The 21,135-nt window shown below is 45.4% G+C and overlaps 1 protein-coding gene across 1 annotated transcript in view; it reads left to right on the plus strand.

The window, feature by feature from the left end:
- Positions 1-7,693, plus strand: part of CCR7 (C-C motif chemokine receptor 7) — a 170,171-nt gene extending 162,478 nt beyond the window's left edge. The window contains exon 3 of the mRNA XM_078641422.1: positions 5,471-7,693. Within this exon, the coding sequence (XP_078497548.1) occupies positions 5,471-6,553 (1,083 nt within the window). The 3' untranslated portion in view covers positions 6,554-7,693. The remainder of the gene's footprint in view (positions 1-5,470) is intronic.
- Positions 7,694-21,135: the final 13,442 nt, after the last annotated feature.

Genomic DNA, 21,135 nt, shown 5'->3' on the forward strand with positions numbered 1-21,135 from the left:
CCTGTGCACCACGACACGCACCTTGCACATCCGAGACTCACTTCACCGCCTATGCACACACCGACCAGGCGCTCCTCACTAATGCTTGTGATGCACCACAACACGCTCCCAGTGCGTCCGAGTCTCACTCCACCTCCGATGCACACGCTGACAAGGCGCTCTTCACCAACGCCTGCGGTGCACCATGACAATCTCCCAGTGCGTCTGAGACTCGCTTCACCCTCAATGCACACGTTGAGCAGGCGCTCTTCACCAATGTCTTCTATGCACCATGACACGCTCCCAGCACATCCGAGTCTCTCTTGTCCTCGGTGTTTCCAAGATCACAGGGCACACCTTCCCAGGGTCTCAAGCTGCCACAACACGCTCTCACCGCATCGCTTGAAACTTCTCCAGAAACATTTATGTTCTTGTGTTTCCAAACAGGGAGCCAGCTCACCTCGGGCCCTTGGAGTTACAAGACACAGCACAAAGCACAGTCTTCTTTAAGCAGGGGGACCCAGCGCACACAGCACAGTCCCAACAACCTCTTTCTTGGCTAAAACAGCAAACTGCAGTCCAGCCCCAGATCATGAAGCAAGGATTGGTCTTTCCCCAGTAGTCTCTTCAGTTGTTCCTTCCTTAGCAGATGTTTACATTATGAATGCGGGGGGGCTCACGGCCCCCCGTAGCCCCGGGGACCGCCACCCCCGGGGCTTCTTTTAAAAAAATAAAATAAAAAAATCTTTGTGGGGGGCTCAAGCCCCCCTACATGCCCCGGGACCGCCCCCTCACCAAGGCACTACATTTTTAAATTGGGGGTCCGTGACCGACCCCCCCAGCCCCAGGGACCAACACCCCCACCCCCGAGGCTTTCTAAATGTTGGGAGGGGGGCCGCGCGGCCCCCCTCCTGGAGCCTTGTGGTGGCCCTGGGGACCACCACCCCCAGGGCCGGCGCCTGCAGTGTCCCGGCGAGCCCACCCCGGGACACTGTAGTTTGCTATGGTGGTTGGGTGGGAGCCTCGCGGCCTCTGCCCTACCATAGCAAACTTCTTCGGTTTTTGGAAGAGAGAGCAGGAAACCTGCTCTCTCTTCCAAGAACCAAAGACTATTGCGTTCCTTCATGGGGAGCAGCATGTTAGCTTATCCCCATGTAGAAAAGCAATGCCGGCTCCCGCAGGACGCTGGCAGCCGGCAGGGACTGTGGGGGGATTAGGGACCCCCCCACAGTCCCCAACGAGAGGCCAGGCCCCGGGGATGGGGTCATCGAGGCCATAGGTGGCCCGGGAGGGGGGCGACGTGGCCCCCCTCCACAACTTCTTTTTTCTTTTTTTAAACGAGGCAGCTCCCCTGGGGATAGGGTCCCGGGGCAAAAAGAAGCCTCAGGAGGGGGACCACGCAACCCTCATCCCCATATTTTTATTAAAAAAATGGAAAAAATTGGGGTACCCAGGGCCCAGTTGGCCCCCAGAGACCCTCAGGATTGAGGAAGAATTAATTCCCCTACTTAACCACAGGGCGTGTTTGCAGACATGTCACTTCAGGCCATGCCCCTTTCCTTCACCACTGTGCAAACGCGCCCGTGGCGTGTTTTAAGTTGAGGAATTAATTTTCTTTCAATACTGATGGTCCCTGAGGGCCAAATAGCCCAGTACTGATCCTGAAAAGTAATTCTAAACGTACTTACAGTAACTTAAATTTCCTTCCGTAGGCTAACATTGACTGGTTTCACTTGGAAATTCTTCTAAGTGTGTAGTTTTGGAACTTTAAAATATTCATATAAAATCAGCCAAACTACGAATTCCGATTTACTCACCTGTTATTAGGAGAGACCTCAGTGCTGCATCTTTCAAGCCACTACTGATCCTGAAAAGTAATTCTAACCGTACTTACATTAACTTGAATTTCCTTCAATAGGCTAACATTGACTGATTTCACTTGGAAATTCTTCTAAGTGTGGAGTTTTGGAACTTTAAAATATACCTCTAAAGTCGGCCGAACTACGAATTCCGATTTATTTACCTGTTATCAGGAGAGACCTTAGTGCTGCATCTTTCAGCCCAGTACTGATCCTGAAAAGTAATTCTAACCATACTTTCAGTACCTTGAATTTCCTTCCATAGGCCAACATTGACTGGTTTCACTTGGAAATTCTTCTAAGTGTGGAGTTTTGGAACTTTCAAATATTCCTCTAAAATCAGCCGAACTACAAATTCCGATGTACTCACCTGTTATCAGAAGATACCTCAGTGCTGCATCTTTCAGCCCAGTATGGATCTAAAAAAAGTAATTTTAACCATACTTACCAGTAACTTGAATTTCCTTCCATAGTATATCATTGCCTATTATATAAAATATATATAAATTAAAAAAATATAAAATAAAAAAACAAATATTACAATTTCAATATTTTTAAAAACATTTTTTTTCAATTTACATTAAAAATATGTAATGTAATTTAAAAAAAATAAAATATCTAAAAATAAATTGTTTAAAACAATGTAGTAAATCAGTATAAAAAAATATAACAACTAATACATTTAAAAATTGGCATTTACAAAACCTATGAAATTCACACAAAAAAACATTGGTTTTAGGCACGTTATGGTTAGGAATTAGCATTTAAAAAACCTTTGAAATTCACAGAAAAAAAACATAGGTTTCACACACGTTATAGTTAGGAATTAGCATTTAGAAAACTTTAGAAATTCACAGAAAAAAACATAGGTTTCACACATGTTATAGTTACCTGGACATTTCACTCATACAAAACCATTGAAATTCCCTCTTTATAGTTAGTTCAGCTAACTATAACTCGCGTGTCTGCAATGCACTGCTGATGATGTCACATATTACATCACTCATGACATGGTCAGTGACATCACTCATGACATCTCAAATGACATCACTGATGACATCACTCATGACATCATATATATATATATATATATATCCCTCAGACCGGTGAGGGTGGAGTGTAAGATGGGTAGGAGCGGAATGGTAAGACAAAACAATTGTAAAGAAAATCAAATATCATGCTCTTGCAGGAATGGGTGTGGCAGTGTGTGATTTATAGACGAAACTGATGATACGTTTCGGCCAACAAGTGCCTTGATCACATGATCAACAGAGCTCAGTGCTACCATAAATCAAGTGCAAAAGATACAGGACATATAAAGTAGACTGGGTAAATATGAAAACGGGGGCCATCTTGGAACTGCCTGCCAAACATACGGAAGTATTTAAGTAACATAATAAAAGCAATACAAAATACATGCGGTCCGCCTAATATTCCTCTTGGACAATCTTAGTATACTGGTGTGTAGATACAATTTATTCTAACGAATCATAATAATGATCGTGCCTGGACTTATCCAAGTGGTGTGTATAACATGTTGTCAAAAATCAAATGAATGATAAGGCATAACATAAGAAGACAAACAACATCTAAACTCAAAATACATCATCAAGCCCAAGTGGGCAATATATATAATGCACATACACATACAACTGCGCTAGGATCTGCATACAGGCAAAAATCGATGCAGCAAAGTGTACCACCAATCAGGATCAACAAATTAGACCGATCATACAAGAATAAATACCAAGTGGGCTTAGGCACATTAAACAAAAAGGAAGGGGGATCACACTGCAAACATCCCCTGTAATAGAACAGTTGACTGATAGACAAAAGATAAACAAAGATACGATGCCCTACAAAAAATGTTTAACAAAATTCTATCTGTGCAGGAGCCAAATACCCAGGTGCAGTTCAGAAGAGAAGGGCAGGGGGGCTCCCGCCAAGAGGAAACACCACAGCTAGACGAGATTTCCTTCCATTCTTTCTGAAATAGAAATAACCATACAACTCTTAACACAAATATACAAACAATAAAAGCTAGCGAGTTGACAATAGTGTGTACGGATGTGAGCGAGTTATAGTAATTTGAAGGTGGTGTACAAATTGTAAATTTGAGGTATAACTATAGCTTTAGAATTTCTAATGTTTGTGTAGTTTAAGTTTGGTTTGTATAGAAAGAATAAATAAAATGTCCCTAACTATAATCTTTAGCCTTTTAGCCTTTTTTTATTGACTATATATATAATCGCACAACTTTTGGAGATAGCTTGCTGATAGGGCCTCACATACTTAGCCATGATATCCACCTTCCATTGGATATCATGGCTAAGTCAGATTCAAAGGTCCACCTCCTAGAAGGTTCTTGTGCATCCTGTTGGTGTTGGAATACACATGATGTGTTAAAATACCCCTCACACACCAAAAGGGCCCTTGGTGTCATGCTTCATCATCGGGGTCTTCCCGCTCGGCTGCCGAACGGGGCAGTGCTGCAACAAGCGACTACGCCGGAGCATCTTTTCGAGTGAAGGTGCTATGTGAGTGAGTGGGAGTGAGTGTCAGTAGGGTAAGGGGTGATAGGGTGATGTTAAAAAATACCTGGCCTAGTGTAAAGAAAAATTATTTATTAGGCACTGGCTGGTATTATTAAAAAAAAGGTGATGTCGGAAAGACCCCGATGATGAAGCATGACACCAAGGGCCCTTTTGGTGTGTGAGGGGTATTTTAACACATCATGTGTATTCCAACACCAACAGGATGCACAAGAACCTTCTAGGAGGTGGACCTTTGTGATTATCAATACCTTGACAAGAGGAGGACGTGCCCACCTCGGTGCCTACCAGCACCACCTCTTCTATCCCTTTTTTTGATTCCCTCTAAGTCAGATTCAAAGCAGGCATAAGGAAAGTAGCAATAACAGAGGTTATCGCGACCTTTCTTGTCGCTATGCTGCTTTGCGTGAGGCTTGATAATAGGAGAAATGTCGCTTAGCGGCATTTCTCCTGTTATCCTGGGGAGGAACGCCCACTTTGCATCTCATTAGAGATGCAAAGCTGGGCGTTAAGGGAAAGGGCGAAGAAGCATGGATTCACGCATTAGCCTGACCTTGCTAATAGGGCGTTAGAATTATCGCCGCTTTTTGGCCGAAACGGCTGAAAAAGCGGCGATAATTTTTTAACGCACACTTGTTGATATGCCCCTCAGTTTCTTTAACTGTGTGGTTGTAATTGGCATGTGAGCAAGCCCTATAACAGGACTTTGCATAACATAATAGTGGGAGGTGTAGTACTCAGCTAGTCTGCTGCCCACCATCATCGCCAAATAGCCACGGCTCAGGTGTAGGCACCTTGCTGGGGGTCAAGGTGCTGGCTCAAGCTCTCTCACATAGGTTCTGGGGACTTCCATTTTGTAGATCCCTGCTCACAATGAATGAGTAAGGAACACGTGGAGCTTGCAATAGGCGTACCTGTGACGTATACTGTATTCCCTTCACTACTCTGCATATGTCTTGAACTCGCCTCTCCCTGCTTTTGTCTCCTCCCTTGGCGGTTGAATAACTGTGCGCTTCATAATGATATAAAATATAATACCATTAATGTCTGTCTGAACATGTTCTTCTTTTCTCCTTGTAGCTTTGTGCTGGTGTCCAGAATACTACTGATTTATTTGACGACTATGATTATGATCCCAACTCCACCTTAGATTATAAGAACTATGAGTCTCCATGTCAGAAGGGGGATGTGCGCCACTTCAGGGCGGTGTTCTTGCCAACAATGTATGCTGGCATCTGCTTCGTGGGCCTTGCTGGGAATGGCCTGGTGATGCTCACCAACATCTACTTCAAGAGACTGAAGACTATGACTGACCTATACTTGCTGAACCTGGCCCTGGCAGATATCCTCTTCCTCCTCACCCTCCCGTTCTGGGCTGTCAGTATTGCACAATACTGGTGGTTTGGTAACTTCTTCTGCAAGATGATCTACTGTGTCTTCAAAATGAGCTTCTTCAGTGGCATGCTTCTCCTCATGGGCATCAGCATTGACCGCTACTTCTGCATTGTCCAGGCGGCTTCGGCACACCGCCACCGCCCCCGGACAGCATTCATTGGAAAGCTCTCCTGCATCCTCATATGGATTGTAGCCTTGATTCTCGCTATCCCAGAGATGGTCCACAGTGGAGTGAAAAAAACCAACAATCTGGAGCACTGCACCATCACTTCCATCAACACTGTGAACTTCACAACAAGCCTAAAAGTATCTCAGATCATCCTTGGCTTCCTCGTTCCTTTGCTGGTAATGTCCTTTTGTTACTTCATGATCATCAAGACTCTCCTGCAGGCACGGAACTTTGAGAAATACAAGGCCATCAAGGTGATCATTGCTGTGGTCATTGTTTTCATTCTCTTTCAGCTTCCCCACAACAGTGTCCTTTTGGCCAAGACTATCTCGACATTTAACTCAACTTTGGACTGTGAGAGGAGCAAGCAGATGGATATTGCAGACGATGTGACTTATAGCTTGGCCTGCTTTCGATGCTGCCTCAACCCCTTCCTCTACGCCTTCATCGGTGTGAAGTTCCGCAATGACCTATTCAAGCTCCTGAAGGAGCTTGGATGCCTGAACCAAGAACAGCTGCTCCAATGGTCTACCTGCAGGCAGCACAGAAGAATCTCTGTTGTAATGGAGACAGAGACAACAACCACATTTTCCCCCTAAGAGAAGTAAAAACATCTATACTTATCTAGAAAGTCTGGATGCTTTAGAAACTTGTTAACAAGATTCTGCACAAGCTAGTCCTCCTTTTTTGCTTGTGAAGATCCCAAAGTGTTACTCTCTTCTAATATGGCCACCACAGATATTGAAAGAAAGAGTCTCTTTTGATTATGTTTGTGAAAAGGGCCTCAGACAGGTGTTTTTCAGTGGACCAGTAACCTGACACCAGGAGAAGAAAAATTCTCAAAGACCTCAAGTTGATCTCCTGGATATTCCATTGAACTGCTGATGTATATGATTACATGGGTTGAATGAATGCACAACATTCTGTGGAAAAAGGACTGTCAGTTAATGACCATGGATGATATGACCATGGAAGACCATGATCGAAGATGGTATCAATGAACTTGAGAACCAAAACATCTTTAAATCCAGATATCATCTTGAACTGCGGACTCAGACAATCATGCTTCATAAAACCTTGAGCTGATCCAAGGGTTGGACCAGATCCAACATCGATATTGTCATCATTCTTTCATGGGTCGGTTAATGCAAATTTAACTATGAACCATGAGAAGCTCTTGCTCTGATGCCTAGACATGGACCATAGGCTTCTCTCCCCTCACAATATCCCACTTACATCTACAAGCATAACATAAGATTGTCTGCATTACTGGAAGTACAAGGTCTAAGTTGCAGTGGAGAAAAATATGGTCTGAATGTTCGAACTGCAGAGGCAGCATGTGATGTACCAAAATGAGAAAATGTGGGATATGCAAAATCTGTTTAATCCGACCAATGGTACAAACAAAACAACATTTTTATTTTGATCATGCCATTTGTGAGATACAATAGTGAGCTACCAATCATCATGCATCTTTGGGTGCCAAATAGACCCATGAACTAAGACAATCTTCCATACTGTAATGGGAATTTCTAGAAACAATATGAACAATATAAGCTAACGCTCTATATTTTATATTAACTCAAAGATCTGTTGCTGCATGCTTAATGTTTTAAGGTTGTCAATATCTCTAACTTTCTGATAGAGTTTTTTCTTGGATGTTAATAGAATTAATATTCATTATTTTCAAAGGCATGAAGAGAACTTTCCACATCTGGATTGGAGGGCAATGCAAGCAATAGCTGCCTCTTACTAAAACCGGAATGAAAGTCCATTGCAAAAGGGAGAACTCAAATCTCGACATGCTTCCAAAATTTCTTGAACAGAAGACATAGGGGCATATTATCAAGAAACGGCGTTAAAATTATCGGCGCTTTAGCGGCAGGAAACTGCCGCTAAAGCGGCGATAATGGGCTTGATAATATGCCCCTGTGAATTCCCATAGAAGCCCATGTTCTGGTGTGAACATGGGCTTCTATGGCAATTCTCAACGGCATATTATCAAGCCTATTATCCAGTGGCGGTGCGTCCATTAAGGGCGCTGGGGCGTTGCCCCACAAGCCGCCAGCACACGCAGCTCCCTCGGCGTCAATTTCATAAGTAAACTCTCAGAGGTTACTCAAGTTCAAAAAGACGCCGAGGTTGAACTGACAACAATCATGTCAGTCAGCATGACTCGGACCGCCCACCCCTTCAGAGTCGGAAGGGGTGGGCGGTCCACGTCATGTTTGTTTGTCACCACAAGTGCGCATGAGTGGGGACGGAGGTCGAATTTTCCTCCGTGCCCACTCATGCGCACTAGTGTCTGTTCTGCTGGGCATGAAAGCGAGGGTTGAGCAAAGGCCTCGGTCTCCTAATGGGCAGAGCGTAACACTGCCCTATGTCAATCGGATTGGCTGAGAGCGAGGTGTTGCCAGCAGTGACGGAGGACGGAGAGGACGGAGAGGCTGTTCCTCAGGCGCCAACGGGACCCGAGCAGAGGCTGCAGCCAGCGCGGACCCGGTACGTTTTTTATTTTATTTTCACATATATTATTTAATTTCAGCCCTTGGCCCTTCCGAGTACGGGTAACAGCATTAGCTGCTGGCCTGCATGCCATTCCTCTCATGTTGTAGGCATGTGTCTACTAGCTCACGTGTTGCCAGTGCTGGGGCCTCGCAGCGCCATCGCAGGTTAAAGTGCGCCCATAATTTATTTCTGAAGTTTCTACCCCAGACCGGATGCAGGTCACCTAGTGATGCCGAGGCCGGTATTGTGTGCAGTGCTGTGCACGTTCCTTTATCATGTTCATCCAGCGTGTCAGTGGGATCTGGAAACGGACCGAAAGTCTTCAGGACGATGGTTCCGCCTCCTGCAGGTCGGTAGTCAGGGCCAGTGAAAGGCAGATGGATAACTGTGAACAGCATCCGTGAAAACATTAATTCTGTGCAGGTTATTTATTTTAAAACAAGATCCTTGACCTTTCACTTTGCGAAGTGAACTGCCAATCACCTATGCCCTTAGCTGTAGATCTAAGTTGGTGGTTTTAGTAGTTACACCAATTCAAAGAATTACATGCCTATTTTAAAATATATAAATATGTATAAATGTGTAATTTTAAATATGTAGAATATATGCAGAAGCAAAGAGTACAATGTAGTATTTCGACATTTGGAATTGGGAGAGGCCATGACCCAGAAGAGGCAAAGCCCTCTTGGCCTCTTCCACAACAAAAGTAATAGTATAAAAATGTCTGTGGATCTGCATGCATGGTTTATGCCTGGCTGTTCCTGGGTACGCTGCTGCTTGGCGTCTCGTGAAAGAGAGGTAGTCTGCATTAATTGCATGGGGAGTCATTACATTGCGACCACTAAATTGGGAAAACCTTTGCATTGCACCTTCTCAGATAAATTAATAATTTTGTTTGTATATATACAAGTGCCCCATATTCATTACCCAAACATATATTATTAATATGAATGCCTATAAACAAATATGTACATTATCCCATGTTCAGATTGCTTATGTGTGAGTGTGACATTTTCATAATTTCAGTGTAACAAGGTTTATTGCCACTGTCATGACTCTTGCGCGCTATCGAAGTAAGGACGAGGAATATGATGGACAAATATTCAAATGTTAGCTTCAGTTTTTTTTTTTTTTACAAATGTCCACCACACAAGTATGCCATGCTCACCATACTACTCAAAAATTCGTGGGCTCAGAGTGACTACTGTTAAATGTAAATAGGAGTTGTGTATATTACTTGCCTGGGAGACATGTTTGTGCAAGGGAAGTTCTCAGAAAAAGGAGCAGAGTACAGCAGGACTGTGCGCCTCGTAGTTTTGGTGGACTGTATATTAATTCCTCAGCATTAAAGCCTCTGCCTAGGTGTGATGATTTTTCTGAGGTGCTGCCTGTATTCGTTGCTGTGTGCGTGCTCAGGCGGAGAATGTTCTGGGAGCCGCCTTAGCTGAGTGGTTGTGTGATGCCTTCCATGGAATGTTGATGTTTGGATCAGGAAGAAAAGCTGTGTGAAGAGGTGACGGACGGTCGAAACATCTGGTTGGTTCCCCTCAAGAGGGCTTCATATGTGTTCCCAGGGTAGAGTTTATTTAATTAAACCTATCTGGTACCCTTTCCATGTTAGTTCATCTGGCATGATAGAATTGTGCTCCTTCCCTGGGCAATGCGACTTCCGGCATGGTAATTGTGCTTTTGCTGTGGGATAACATGTTTTCTGGAATGACAATGGTCCTTTGCATGCAGTTTAATATATACTATGGCGGAACAGTGGTCCTTAGCATAACTTCACAATTAGGTTTCAGGCGTGGCAGTGTTATTTACTACACATGTTCAATTGTAGAATCTGCAATGTCAATCTAATCTTTGTTTTTCCAATTTTAGCAGAGTGGGTGCTGGCTTCATAGCAGTACGTGTAGTTACTGAATGCTAATAATGTGTGAAACTGGAACCTGTATATTTGGTTACTTGCACCTGTCATTGCATCACAAACTGCAAAGCAGCCAGCTTGAGTGGCTGATTGGCACAGTGAGCTGTCTTCTGTCCCAATGAGCATCAGTGAACATTCGGTCTGTGATGTCACAGGGTGTGGTATGCTGGTGTATCATCATACCGTTAGAAGCAACCCACGTTATTAATGCACATGTAAAATGTTGGCTATTAGATACTGGCACAAAGTTTCCAACTTTGGAGATGCAACTAGGCCGACTGTATTAGTTAGGCCAGCACTGCATTTTCTGTAGCAGCAATGCTCCACCACCCTGCATCCATTTTTCTATTTGGCACAACATTTTTATATGCAGAGGATTTTCAGCTTTGGAAATATATAGCTCCTAGGTAATGTGGCAGACCCTGAATTATTGCAATATTACATGCTTTCCCCCATAGACCTGACTGAATATTGTATGGCTGCAAGCCAATGTATTCGATTACTTGTGCTATCATTTTTACCAATTAGACCCATTTTTATAAAACCAACTTTGTGTCAGTACCTACATGTTGTTATATGGCTCCCTTTATTAATGTAGTAACTGCACTTTCACAACTGCTTTATTAACCATCTTGCTTCTCAAATTTCCTTGAAAATGCCCCCTTTACCCACTCTTTTTGCAAAATTTTCTCGCGTTTGAACCCCCCGACCACCTCTTAAGATGTTCGTGCTCGCTCGCTACACTCGCTCGCCACGGTGCACTCCGACAGAAAGTTTACGCCCTACCGGTTTCAAATGTCACCAGCCGCCACTGCTATTATCGCCGCTTTAGCGGCAGTTTCCTGCCACTAAAGCGGCGATAATTTTAATGCCCTTCTTGATAATATGCCCCATAGTTCTTACTTTTAGAAATGGAGTAACCACTTGATTTCCAGGACAGGAAAATTAGATGAATTGTTTCAGAAGCTATTCAAAACCTCCAGGGTCATCTATCCCTGCATTGAAAAATGGCCAAGACATCAAACCTATTAATGATTTAAAGTGGCCATGCAGGGAAAAGAGAACAATCTAGTTCTCTTTCTGCAATCCTCTATCCTCCCCAAAACATCAACGATGACTATCTCAGAACACCCTTTTGTATTAAAACATCTGTTTTTATTTTGTTTTTAGATCTATTGTGACATCACTAACTGGAGGGCCCTTTAAAACTAAAAGGTCTGTGCCACAAGTGGGGGCAGTACTTGCAATGTATCATTATTAATGTACTGCAAAGGTAATAGTCAGGGTCACTGGAATCACGCATTTGTGCAGCCACGGCGACTTTCACATAATTATAGATTTGACACATAATACATCAACAGCTGGATTGTCTGCAGATTTTATCCCCCCAAAAATGTTTGCTTCTAGCTCAAACAGTTAAATGTTGATACGCATTGGAAGGCCCTTTGCAAAGCTGGACTGGTCACCTTTCGGTTGCATATTGCAATTTTGGGTGTTAAACTGGTTCTAATGGGGTGCAACCTATGGACAGGGTTACCAAGTTCGAAAACTACAAAATAATACTTTTACAAAATGTGCCGCATTATGCCACATAATTTGCATTTTCTTGTTGCATAATTTACTCAACCCTGCCGCATAATTTGGCCCTCTCCTGCCGCATAATTCCAGTGCCCTTTGTATACGCCTACAGCAGGATTTACTATTTTTCACAAGTACCCGAACTTCAGAACCTAAAGGAAAGATCTCTGGCAAGTAATGCACAAAAAGGTGCCTCTTTGGAGACGTAGGTCTGAAAATCTGCCTTTATGGGCTCTCACTGGGGATCCTTTCATTATTAATAATGAAGAAGCTATTTACTTGCCTACTTTCTCCAACAGTCGGTGGGGATGTTATGTTATGTTATGTTATGTTATATGATTTTTGTATAGCGCTCGGATGCCGCAGCAAAGTGGCGTCCCGGCGCTTTGGAGAGTAATAACACAACACGACAAGAAGGTGGGAAAAAAAATGGGCCTAGATTGTGGTAAAGAGGAAGGTTTTTAGTGCCTTTCTGAAAGGAAGCAGCTCAGGAATAGAGCGCAAAGAGGCAGGCAAAGAGTTCCAAAGAGTAGCTGCCAACACTGAAAAAGAGCGTCCGCCCATCCTAGATCTTTTAAAGCGTGGCACAATGGCCAAATTTGATCCAGTAGAGCGAAGAGCTCTAGCAGGGACATAGTGCTGGATAGTCTGTGCAAGAATAGGAGGGGAGGCTGCTTTGAGAATCTTAAAAGTTAAGCAAAGAGCTTTAAACTTAATTCTCTGCCCCACCGGCAGCCAATGGAGATCCTGGATAGTCCGACGGGCCGAGACAAACTTCGGAAGGCCAACAAGCATCCTAGCTGCCGCATTCTGAACTCTCTGAAGGCGAGATAGCTCAGCCTGGTTAAGGCCCAGAAACAGAGAGCTAGCATAATCCAGTCTGGTAAGGACCAGAGCTTGAACAATAATCTGTCTGGTCTCCGCATCGAAAAACTTAAAGATTGGTCGGAGACACTGCAGGGTACCAAAACAGGTGCCAGCTACACGTTTTGTGTGGGCAGTGAAGGTGAGCTTATGGTCGAACCACACCCCAAGGTTTCTAACCTCAGTCACTGGGGAAGGGACGGGGCCAAGATCAGAAGGCCACCACTGATCTCCCCATAATTCACTTTCCCTACCGAAAATAATGACCTCAGTCTTAGAGGCATTAAGTTGAAGCCGATTGTTCGCCATCCAGCCGGCCACAGCTTTTAGAGCTGACTGAAAGGTGGGGGCATCCATGTTGGAGTCGCCATTAAGTGCCACCGCCAACTGCGTGTCGTCGGCGTATGACACTAAGGAGAGACCAAACCTATGGGCTACCTCCGCTAATGGCTGAACATATAAATTAAACAAGGTAGGGCTTAGGGCCGACCCTTGGGGAACACCCTGAAGTATGGGGTGAGAAGCAGAAACAAAAGGGGGTGTGGAAACCTTGAAGGCTCGATCCTTTAGGAAGGAGCGAAACCACTCAAGTGCCACCTCTCCCACTCCTGCTTCCATCAGGCGATATAAAAGAATCTGGTGAGACACCGTATCGAAGGCGGCACTGAGATCCAAGAGGATCAGTGCCGCCGTCTGACCCAGATCCAACAGATGCCTGATGTGTTCCACCACAGCCAGGAGGGCAGTTTCTGTGCTGTGGCCTGCACGAAACCCATTTTGGGAGTTATCCAAAATGTTTGCTTCCTGCAGGTGAGCAGATAGAATAGCGTTGGCATGAGCTTCTGCTAATTTAGCTGGCCAAGGAAGAAGAGAGATAGGTCGGTAGTGTTCTGGCTTGGTAGGATCAAGGGCGGGTTTTTTGAGAATTGGAATAACCGTCGCCTGTTTCCAAGCATTAGGAACACTACCCGTGCTGAAGGACAAATTAATAAGGCCATGCAGAGCAGGGAAGCAGCCTTCAGCAAAATCCCGGAATTGAAAGGGTTTCATGGGGTCGTCCGGGGAGCCGGATTTAACTTTAGTCGTCAAGGCAGAGAATTCATCCAAAGTTGGACTAGGAATAATGAGTAATGGTTTATGAACCAGTGACGTAGGGCTAGTCTCCGCAATAGGAAGCTGGGCAAATGACTTATAGATAGCCTCCACCTTTTGGACAAAAAATGAGGCTAAATCCTCACAATGCGTCATGGAAGGTTGAAGAGCAGCAGTATCAGCCCTTTTACTAGTAAGGTCCTTACACACCCTGAAGATGACCTTGGTGGGGTTGGTGCTATTCTTTATCTCCTGAGAGTAAAAGGCCGCCCTTACCGTACATATAGCCCGATGATACACTCTAGTGCAAGCTCTATAGGCTGCCTTGAGGTCAGTATCATACGATTTGCGCCAGGCGCGTTCTGCCTTTTTGCAGGAGATTTTGAGTGTCTTAAGGGAATCATTATACCAGGGGTTAGAAGGACTGGATCTCGTCTTACTCCACTTAGCCGGAATGAGTAAATCTAGTGAGTGATTTAGCCACTCACAGAAGCTGTCGTAGCCGCGGGAAACTTCAGTGGGGGGTAGAGGATGGAATTTCATCAGGAGCTGATGGAAATGCTCTAAATTTAAGTTTCTCCAAGGGCGTCTAAGACTGGCTGAGGGATTGTTTTTGGGGAGGGAGCAGGACGTTGCAATACGACATTCAATGAGATGGTGGTCAGTCCATGCCATGGGTCTGGGATGGAGCACTGAGATATTCGTAGAAAGATTCGTCAAAACAGGATCCAAAAGATGGCCACCTATGTGAGTTGGGGATTGCACCATTTGGATCAGTTGGAACGCCTCAAGATCGGCCAACAAGCTATGGATCGAGTTGGAAAATGGAGCGTCCATATGCAGGTTGAGGTCGCCGATAATCGTAAAGTTGGCCGTCTTTAAAGCTAAGGAGGAGATAACCTCCGGAAGGCTTTGACGAAAAGCCGCATCAGGCCCAGGTGGTCTGTAAATTAGAAGTCCCGTGAAGGTGAAATGGGGATTCACTGAGATGTTAAATAGAGCACTCTCGCAACCTGCTATGGTGATAGGTTTCCAGATGCAGGGGTAGCAAGTTTTTACCGCAACTGCGATACCTCCACCTCTGGCCTTGCGAGGGAGAGAGTGCATAATGTAGCCCGCAGGAAGGGCTAGATTAATGACCGCCATGGACTGGTCGTGCAGCCAAGTTTCCGTAAAGAAAAAGATGTCCGGATTGTCATCAGAAATCAGCGAAAGGACTTCTTGGGAGTGACAAGACAATGATCGAACATTCAAATGCATAACTTTAAGGATGGACTGATTAGCTGTGCCTATAGTATCGGCTGATTGAGTGTCCGCCGAAAGCTTCGACTGGAGACTGTTAATACATAGCGGTATAGGAAGTTTAAAAGAACAAGTGGGGCATTGGAAAGGCCCACTAAGAGGGTCCAAGGAGCCATGACAGCAATCTCGTACCTGGTGTCGCAGTCTACGCAGGTTCTCAACAGATATCATCCTGAGTAATCCAGAGTCCCCTGCCCTAGCCCTGCCTTAGCGCTGACGGGCGCAGACGGGCAGGACTCTGGCGAGACTCAGGCGTAGCGAGGGCGCGACCGCTGCGCTAGACCGCTACGTTCCAAGCGAGCTTTAAGTAGGCGAGTGGCGGACCAAGCGCTAGCGCGCTAACCCCCAGCAGGAAGGAAGGAACCAGCCTTCCCAAGATGGCGTCGTCACGATGTAGTCACGTGACTCAAGGAACCCAGGAGCCCGGACCCGCTAAGTAGCGGTGCAGTACTTTGTATTATAGTGCTGTGAGGGCCAGGGGGGTCGCAGCAATAGCGAAGCTAAAAGCAGGGCAGAATAAACACAGGTAAACGAAAATACAAAATAGGGTTTTTAAAAATGCGAAGCGCGAGCCACAGCGCAGCGCAATTCAGTAATACGCTCTGAGCGCAGATAAAACGCGGTGGTCACCTTCTCCAGGCTGACCCCGAGTTGAAGCTCACCTTAAGTAGGCGAGTGGCGGACCAAGCGCTAGCGCGCTAACCCCCAGCAGGAAGGAAGGAACCAGCCTTCCCAAGATGGCGTCGTCACGATGTAGTCACGTGACTCAAGGAACCCAGGAGCCCGGACCCGCTAAGTAGCGGTGCAGTACTTTGTATTATAGTGCTGTGAGGGCCAGGGGGGTCGCAGCAATAGCGAAGCTAAAAGCAGGGCAGAATAAACACAGGTAAACGAAAATACAAAATAGGGTTTTTAAAAATGCGAAGCGCGAGCCACAGCGCAGCGCAATTCAGTAATACGCTCTGAGCGCAGATAAAACGCGGTGGTCACCTTCTCCAGGCTGACCCCGAGTTGAAGCTCACCTTAAGTAGGCGAGTGGCGGACCAAGCGCTAGCGCGCTAACCCCCAGCAGGAAGGAAGGAACCAGCCTTCCCAAGATGGCGTCGTCACGATGTAGTCACGTGACTCAAGGAACCCAGGAGCCCGGACCCGCTAAGTAGCGGTGCAGTACTTTGTATTATAGTGCTGTGAGGGCCAGGGGGGTCGCAGCAATAGCGAAGCTAAAAGCAGGGCAGAATAAACACAGGTAAACGAAAATACAAAATAGGGTTTTTAAAAATGCGAAGCGCGAGCCACAGCGCAGCGCAATTCAGTAATACGCTCTGAGCGCAGATAAAACGCGGTGGTCACCTTCTCCAGGCTGACCCCGAGTTGAAGCTCACCTTAAGTAGGCGAGTGGCGGACCAAGCGCTAGCGCGCTAACCCCCAGCAGGAAGGAAGGAACCAGCCTTCCCAAGATGGCGTCGTCACGATGTAGTCACGTGACTCAAGGAACCCAGGAGCCCGGACCCGCTAAGTAGCGGTGCAGTACTTTGTATTATAGTGCTGTGAGGGCCAGGGGGGTCGCAGCAATAGCGAAGCTAAAAGCAGGGCAGAATAAACACAGGTAAACGAAAATACAAAATAGGGTTTTTAAAAATGCGAAGCGCGAGCCACAGCGCAGCGCAATTCTGTAATACGCTCTGAGCGCAGATAAAACGCGGTGGTCACCTTCTCCAGGCTGACCCCGAGTTGAAGCTCACCTTAAGTAGGCGAGTGGCGGACCAGGCGCTAGCGCGCTAACCCCCAGCAGGAAGGAAGGAACCAGCCTTCCCAAGATGGCGTCGTCACGATGTAGTCACGTGACTCAAGGAACCCAGGAGCCCGGACCCGCTAAGTAGCGGTGCAGTACTTTGTATTATAGTGCTGTGAGGGCCAGGGGGGTCGCAGCAATAGCGAAGCTAAAAGCAGGGCAGAATAAACACAGGTAAACGAAAATACAAAATAGGGTTTTTAAAAATGCGAAGCGCGAGCCACAGCGCAGCGCAATTCAGTAATACGCTCTGAGCGCAGATAAAACGCGGTGGTCACCTTCTCCAGGCTGACCCCGAGTTGAAGCTCACCTTAAGTAGGCGAGTGGCGGACCAAGCGCTAGCGCGCTAACCCCCAGCAGGAAGGAAGGAACCAGCCTTCCCAAGATGGCGTCGTCACGATGTAGTCACGTGACTCAAGGAACCCAGGAGCCCGGACCCGCTAAGTAGCGGTGCAGTACTTTGTATTATAGTGCTGTGAGGGCCAGGGGGGTCGCAGCAATAGCGAAGCTAAAAGCAGGGCAGAATAAACACAGGTAAACGAAAATACAAAATAGGGTTTTTAAAAATGCGAAGCGCGAGCCACAGCGCAGCGCAATTCAGTAATACGCTCTGAGCGCAGATAAAACGCGGTGGTCACCTTCTCCCTGTAGATAGATAGATGCCATGTCTATATCCATTGTTTAGCAGGCCAATTTTCAGTTAATTTACTTTCTATTGCAGGTAGCTGTATGGCAGAGCTCTGCAATGCCTACACTTCCTTATGTTGACTGGAAAGGCAGAAAAGACATTCAGAAAGCCCATCTCCTCACCTTATCTTGAACTTGGCCTACACAAAGATGCCGAAAGAAGAGCAGAGGTGAAGGTAAAAAGAGCCTTCTAGAATTCATACAGCGTTTCAACCGGACGCAGCCGCAATGCTAGTGACGACGATACATTTGAATCATAAAGCAATGCAAAACGAGGTATCAAAAGACACCAATTTGCTAAAATTCCTGGGGTTGTAGTGATATCATGCACCATTTGACCACCAACAACAGCCTTCTTATTGCCACTGAGGAGCTACAAGAATGGCCACTTCAGAAAATAAACAGGGTTCTAAAAGCTCTCTTCACTTTTAAGGTCTCCATTAGCAGTCGGCCGTTTGCAAGACCTGATTCCTTTAAAATATACATAGAGTGGGCTTCGGATCCAACCAGATTAGTATTTATCTCTTACCTCATGCCGTTGACTGTTTGGCGTATCATTCCGCCTCCTATGGAGAGCTTGCAATGCAAGGACTATTTTACATCTGAAAAGTACACTGAATCATTTTACATGAAATTATTTATCTAACCAATGCATCTTATACAGAAAACATTTTTTTATACTGTAGCAGGCTTTATAAATATTAAATTCAGTGTTAGAATGTAAGTCAGGCATATTGGCTTTTACAGGGTTTGATGTTCCAGATGCTGCGTCCATGACCTCTGAGACGAAGGGTGGACAAGGGCAGTATCAGAGGTACCAAAGGGCATGCCAGCAGTAGGAACTGGGTACTAGCTACCCCATGCTGATGTTCATGCTCTACAAGAGGAAAAGACAAAAAACAGACCTAAAAATAAGGTTTTGTTCATCTTCTGTTTGAACAACTGTTTTAATCTCAGCCTCCGGTTTTCAGGTATCCATTTAACAAATACAGCTGACAGAGCTGGGCTGGTGGAGCCTGGAGTTTGCAGGATTGGCGCAGAGCATTGTGGGCATTTTCTGTCTGGCAGCCTTTAAAGTGCAGTGTACCTTTTCCCAGATACAGCAACTGACATTTTATTTTTAATTAAAATCTTAATTCACACAAAGGATAATTTTATTGTTCATCTTAATTATCAAGATACTGCTGAAGTGTTGCAAATATCTAAATTGTTCTGAATGTTGAAAATTCTGTACACTTGACCCCTCATTGAAGGTAATCAGGAGAACACTTTTCGAGACCTGGGGATTTTCTTCAGAGGCATTGGTTCAGTTGGTGGAATGAAGCAATCAATTAAAATGCCCAAAAGTAAGAGTGTCAAAGCACAGAAATGGGAAAGATTGTATCCTGGAGACACGGAGCAGAGTGGTAACCTTACCGTTCCAAGATGGTCAGTCTCAACTCAACAGCCGCGATAATTCAAAACATATGGCCTCTGGTGCGCGTAACAGACACCAATAGGCCATAGGTGGAGCTACGCGACCGCCTATGGCCTATTGCGTGTTCTGTTTAAAAACAGCACGCACGCAAAGGCCAATGGAAATGGACCTTGGAAATCCACACGCACGAGCTATGTGGAATTTCAAAGTCCATTTTCAAATTGCCCGGAATAGGACTCTCGCTGCGCGACACTGCATGTGCAGCGTACGCAGAGCCCGAGCCCTAAAAATGTCCCAGGCAGAAATGACCGCCCAAATTAAAGAGTTCTAAGTGCATGGGACCCTCGAGTGCTACATTTTTTCGATAATGCTCATTTCTGTTTTTGCGATTGTGTAAATTAACGTGCTGCCTTTTCATAATCAGGAAAATGTTGTATGATATACAAGACACCAGCGGTATCAAGCCTGCAGGCCCCCACTGATGCCATACAATCATTGCTGCGACCCAGCTGCAAGAAAATGACATCAACAAGAGAAGCTGTGTGATCTGAGGTTCCTGATCATTAGGCCAATTTAAAATCGTGCTGACAGATACCCAGGAGGAATGTTGCATGTGTGCATGCACATATGCCATTTTTTGTGCAGGGAATTATAGTCCTGTGTGTTTTACATACACATCATTGTTATAACAATGGTTTTATGGATACGTTCTGCTTTTTAATCATACATATAAGATTAGTGTAGGAGCTTTAAATGCTAGAAAGAGTCGGACCGGTCCCACCAACATGTATCATGAGTTAGAAATTAATAACACTAACTTTCTTTAGACTATGACTTCACATTGAAGTTCTTTCAAAGGAGTATAAATAACAGGTGTTATTGCAACCTAATTGAAATCTTCTTAGTTTATCAGCCCTAGCTTTAACCTGGGCACACCAGATTGAATTTGCCAGGATTGAACCTCTTAACCTGGAGAAGTCACACAGACGGCAGCAGTAAACTCTTAACTTGGCTATCTTTATTGTGGAAGGGAAAAATATATGCATAGGACAGATAGAAGGACATCCTAAACACAACACTTCTGCAAGGTAATCAGTCAGGCAAAGCACAGCACAACAGAGATGTTCAAGACAATATTAAAAGAGGCCTAGCTCAGCTGCGGTTCCTCCGTGGGAGGGGAGAAGCGTCGCCCCCATATACACGCACACACACACACGCTGCTGGACAGAAAGCGTCAATAATGAAATGGTAATAAAATGATTTTACTTTTGACACTTGCTGCCAGCAAACAGAGTGTGAGAGCAGGGCAGGCCAGTGCGTAACTGCTGCCAATCAATGCCAATGATTGGCAGCAGTGAGGAGTGGCCACTTAAGTTTATATTGTGCATGTTGGTTTGGCCGGCTACCTTGAAACGTCCAAAACGACACGCGCAATTCAAACCTCTCCTACCCTGTCTTGGACAGCCGGGTTCGAGAGCAGGCACAGACCTACAGTGCCGTTTGGAGCGTGGAGCCAGCCTACCCCAGCCAATCAAGACACTTTAGAACAGCGTCTTGATTGGATGAGAGAGTTTGCTGTGGGCGTCGCGCTCAGAGGACGTGCTGCGGAACAACCAGGTCGTACTGCAGAACATCGAGCGGCAGTGTAAAGTAAGTGATTTTTTTATGTGCATATTTCGGTTAATGTGTATATTAGTGTATATGTTATGTGTATATTTTTTGCCCCCCCCTCCAAATGTGATTTGCCACCAACCGCAACTGCTGATGCTGACATCTGGAACTGAAGGTTACCCCACAAAGGAGACCTATGAACATCTGTGGGATATCATCTAAAAAAATCAGCCTTGTTGGGCAAATGATTACTGATTCTGCTGTACTGCTTTGGCCTTTCAATAGAGCTTACCCCCTTTGATGAGGAACTGGAGCGCTTTGTGAATGGGCACAATGCTACTATGTGGGACGCCAATGGTTTGGGATTTGGTGAAGTATACAAGTTTACAGCTAGGCAGGCTGTTAT

The sequence above is a fragment of the Lissotriton helveticus genome, chromosome 5_1 (genome assembly GCF_964261635.1).
Source record: "Lissotriton helveticus chromosome 5_1, aLisHel1.1, whole genome shotgun sequence".
Classification (NCBI taxonomy): domain Eukaryota; kingdom Metazoa; phylum Chordata; class Amphibia; order Caudata; family Salamandridae; genus Lissotriton; species Lissotriton helveticus.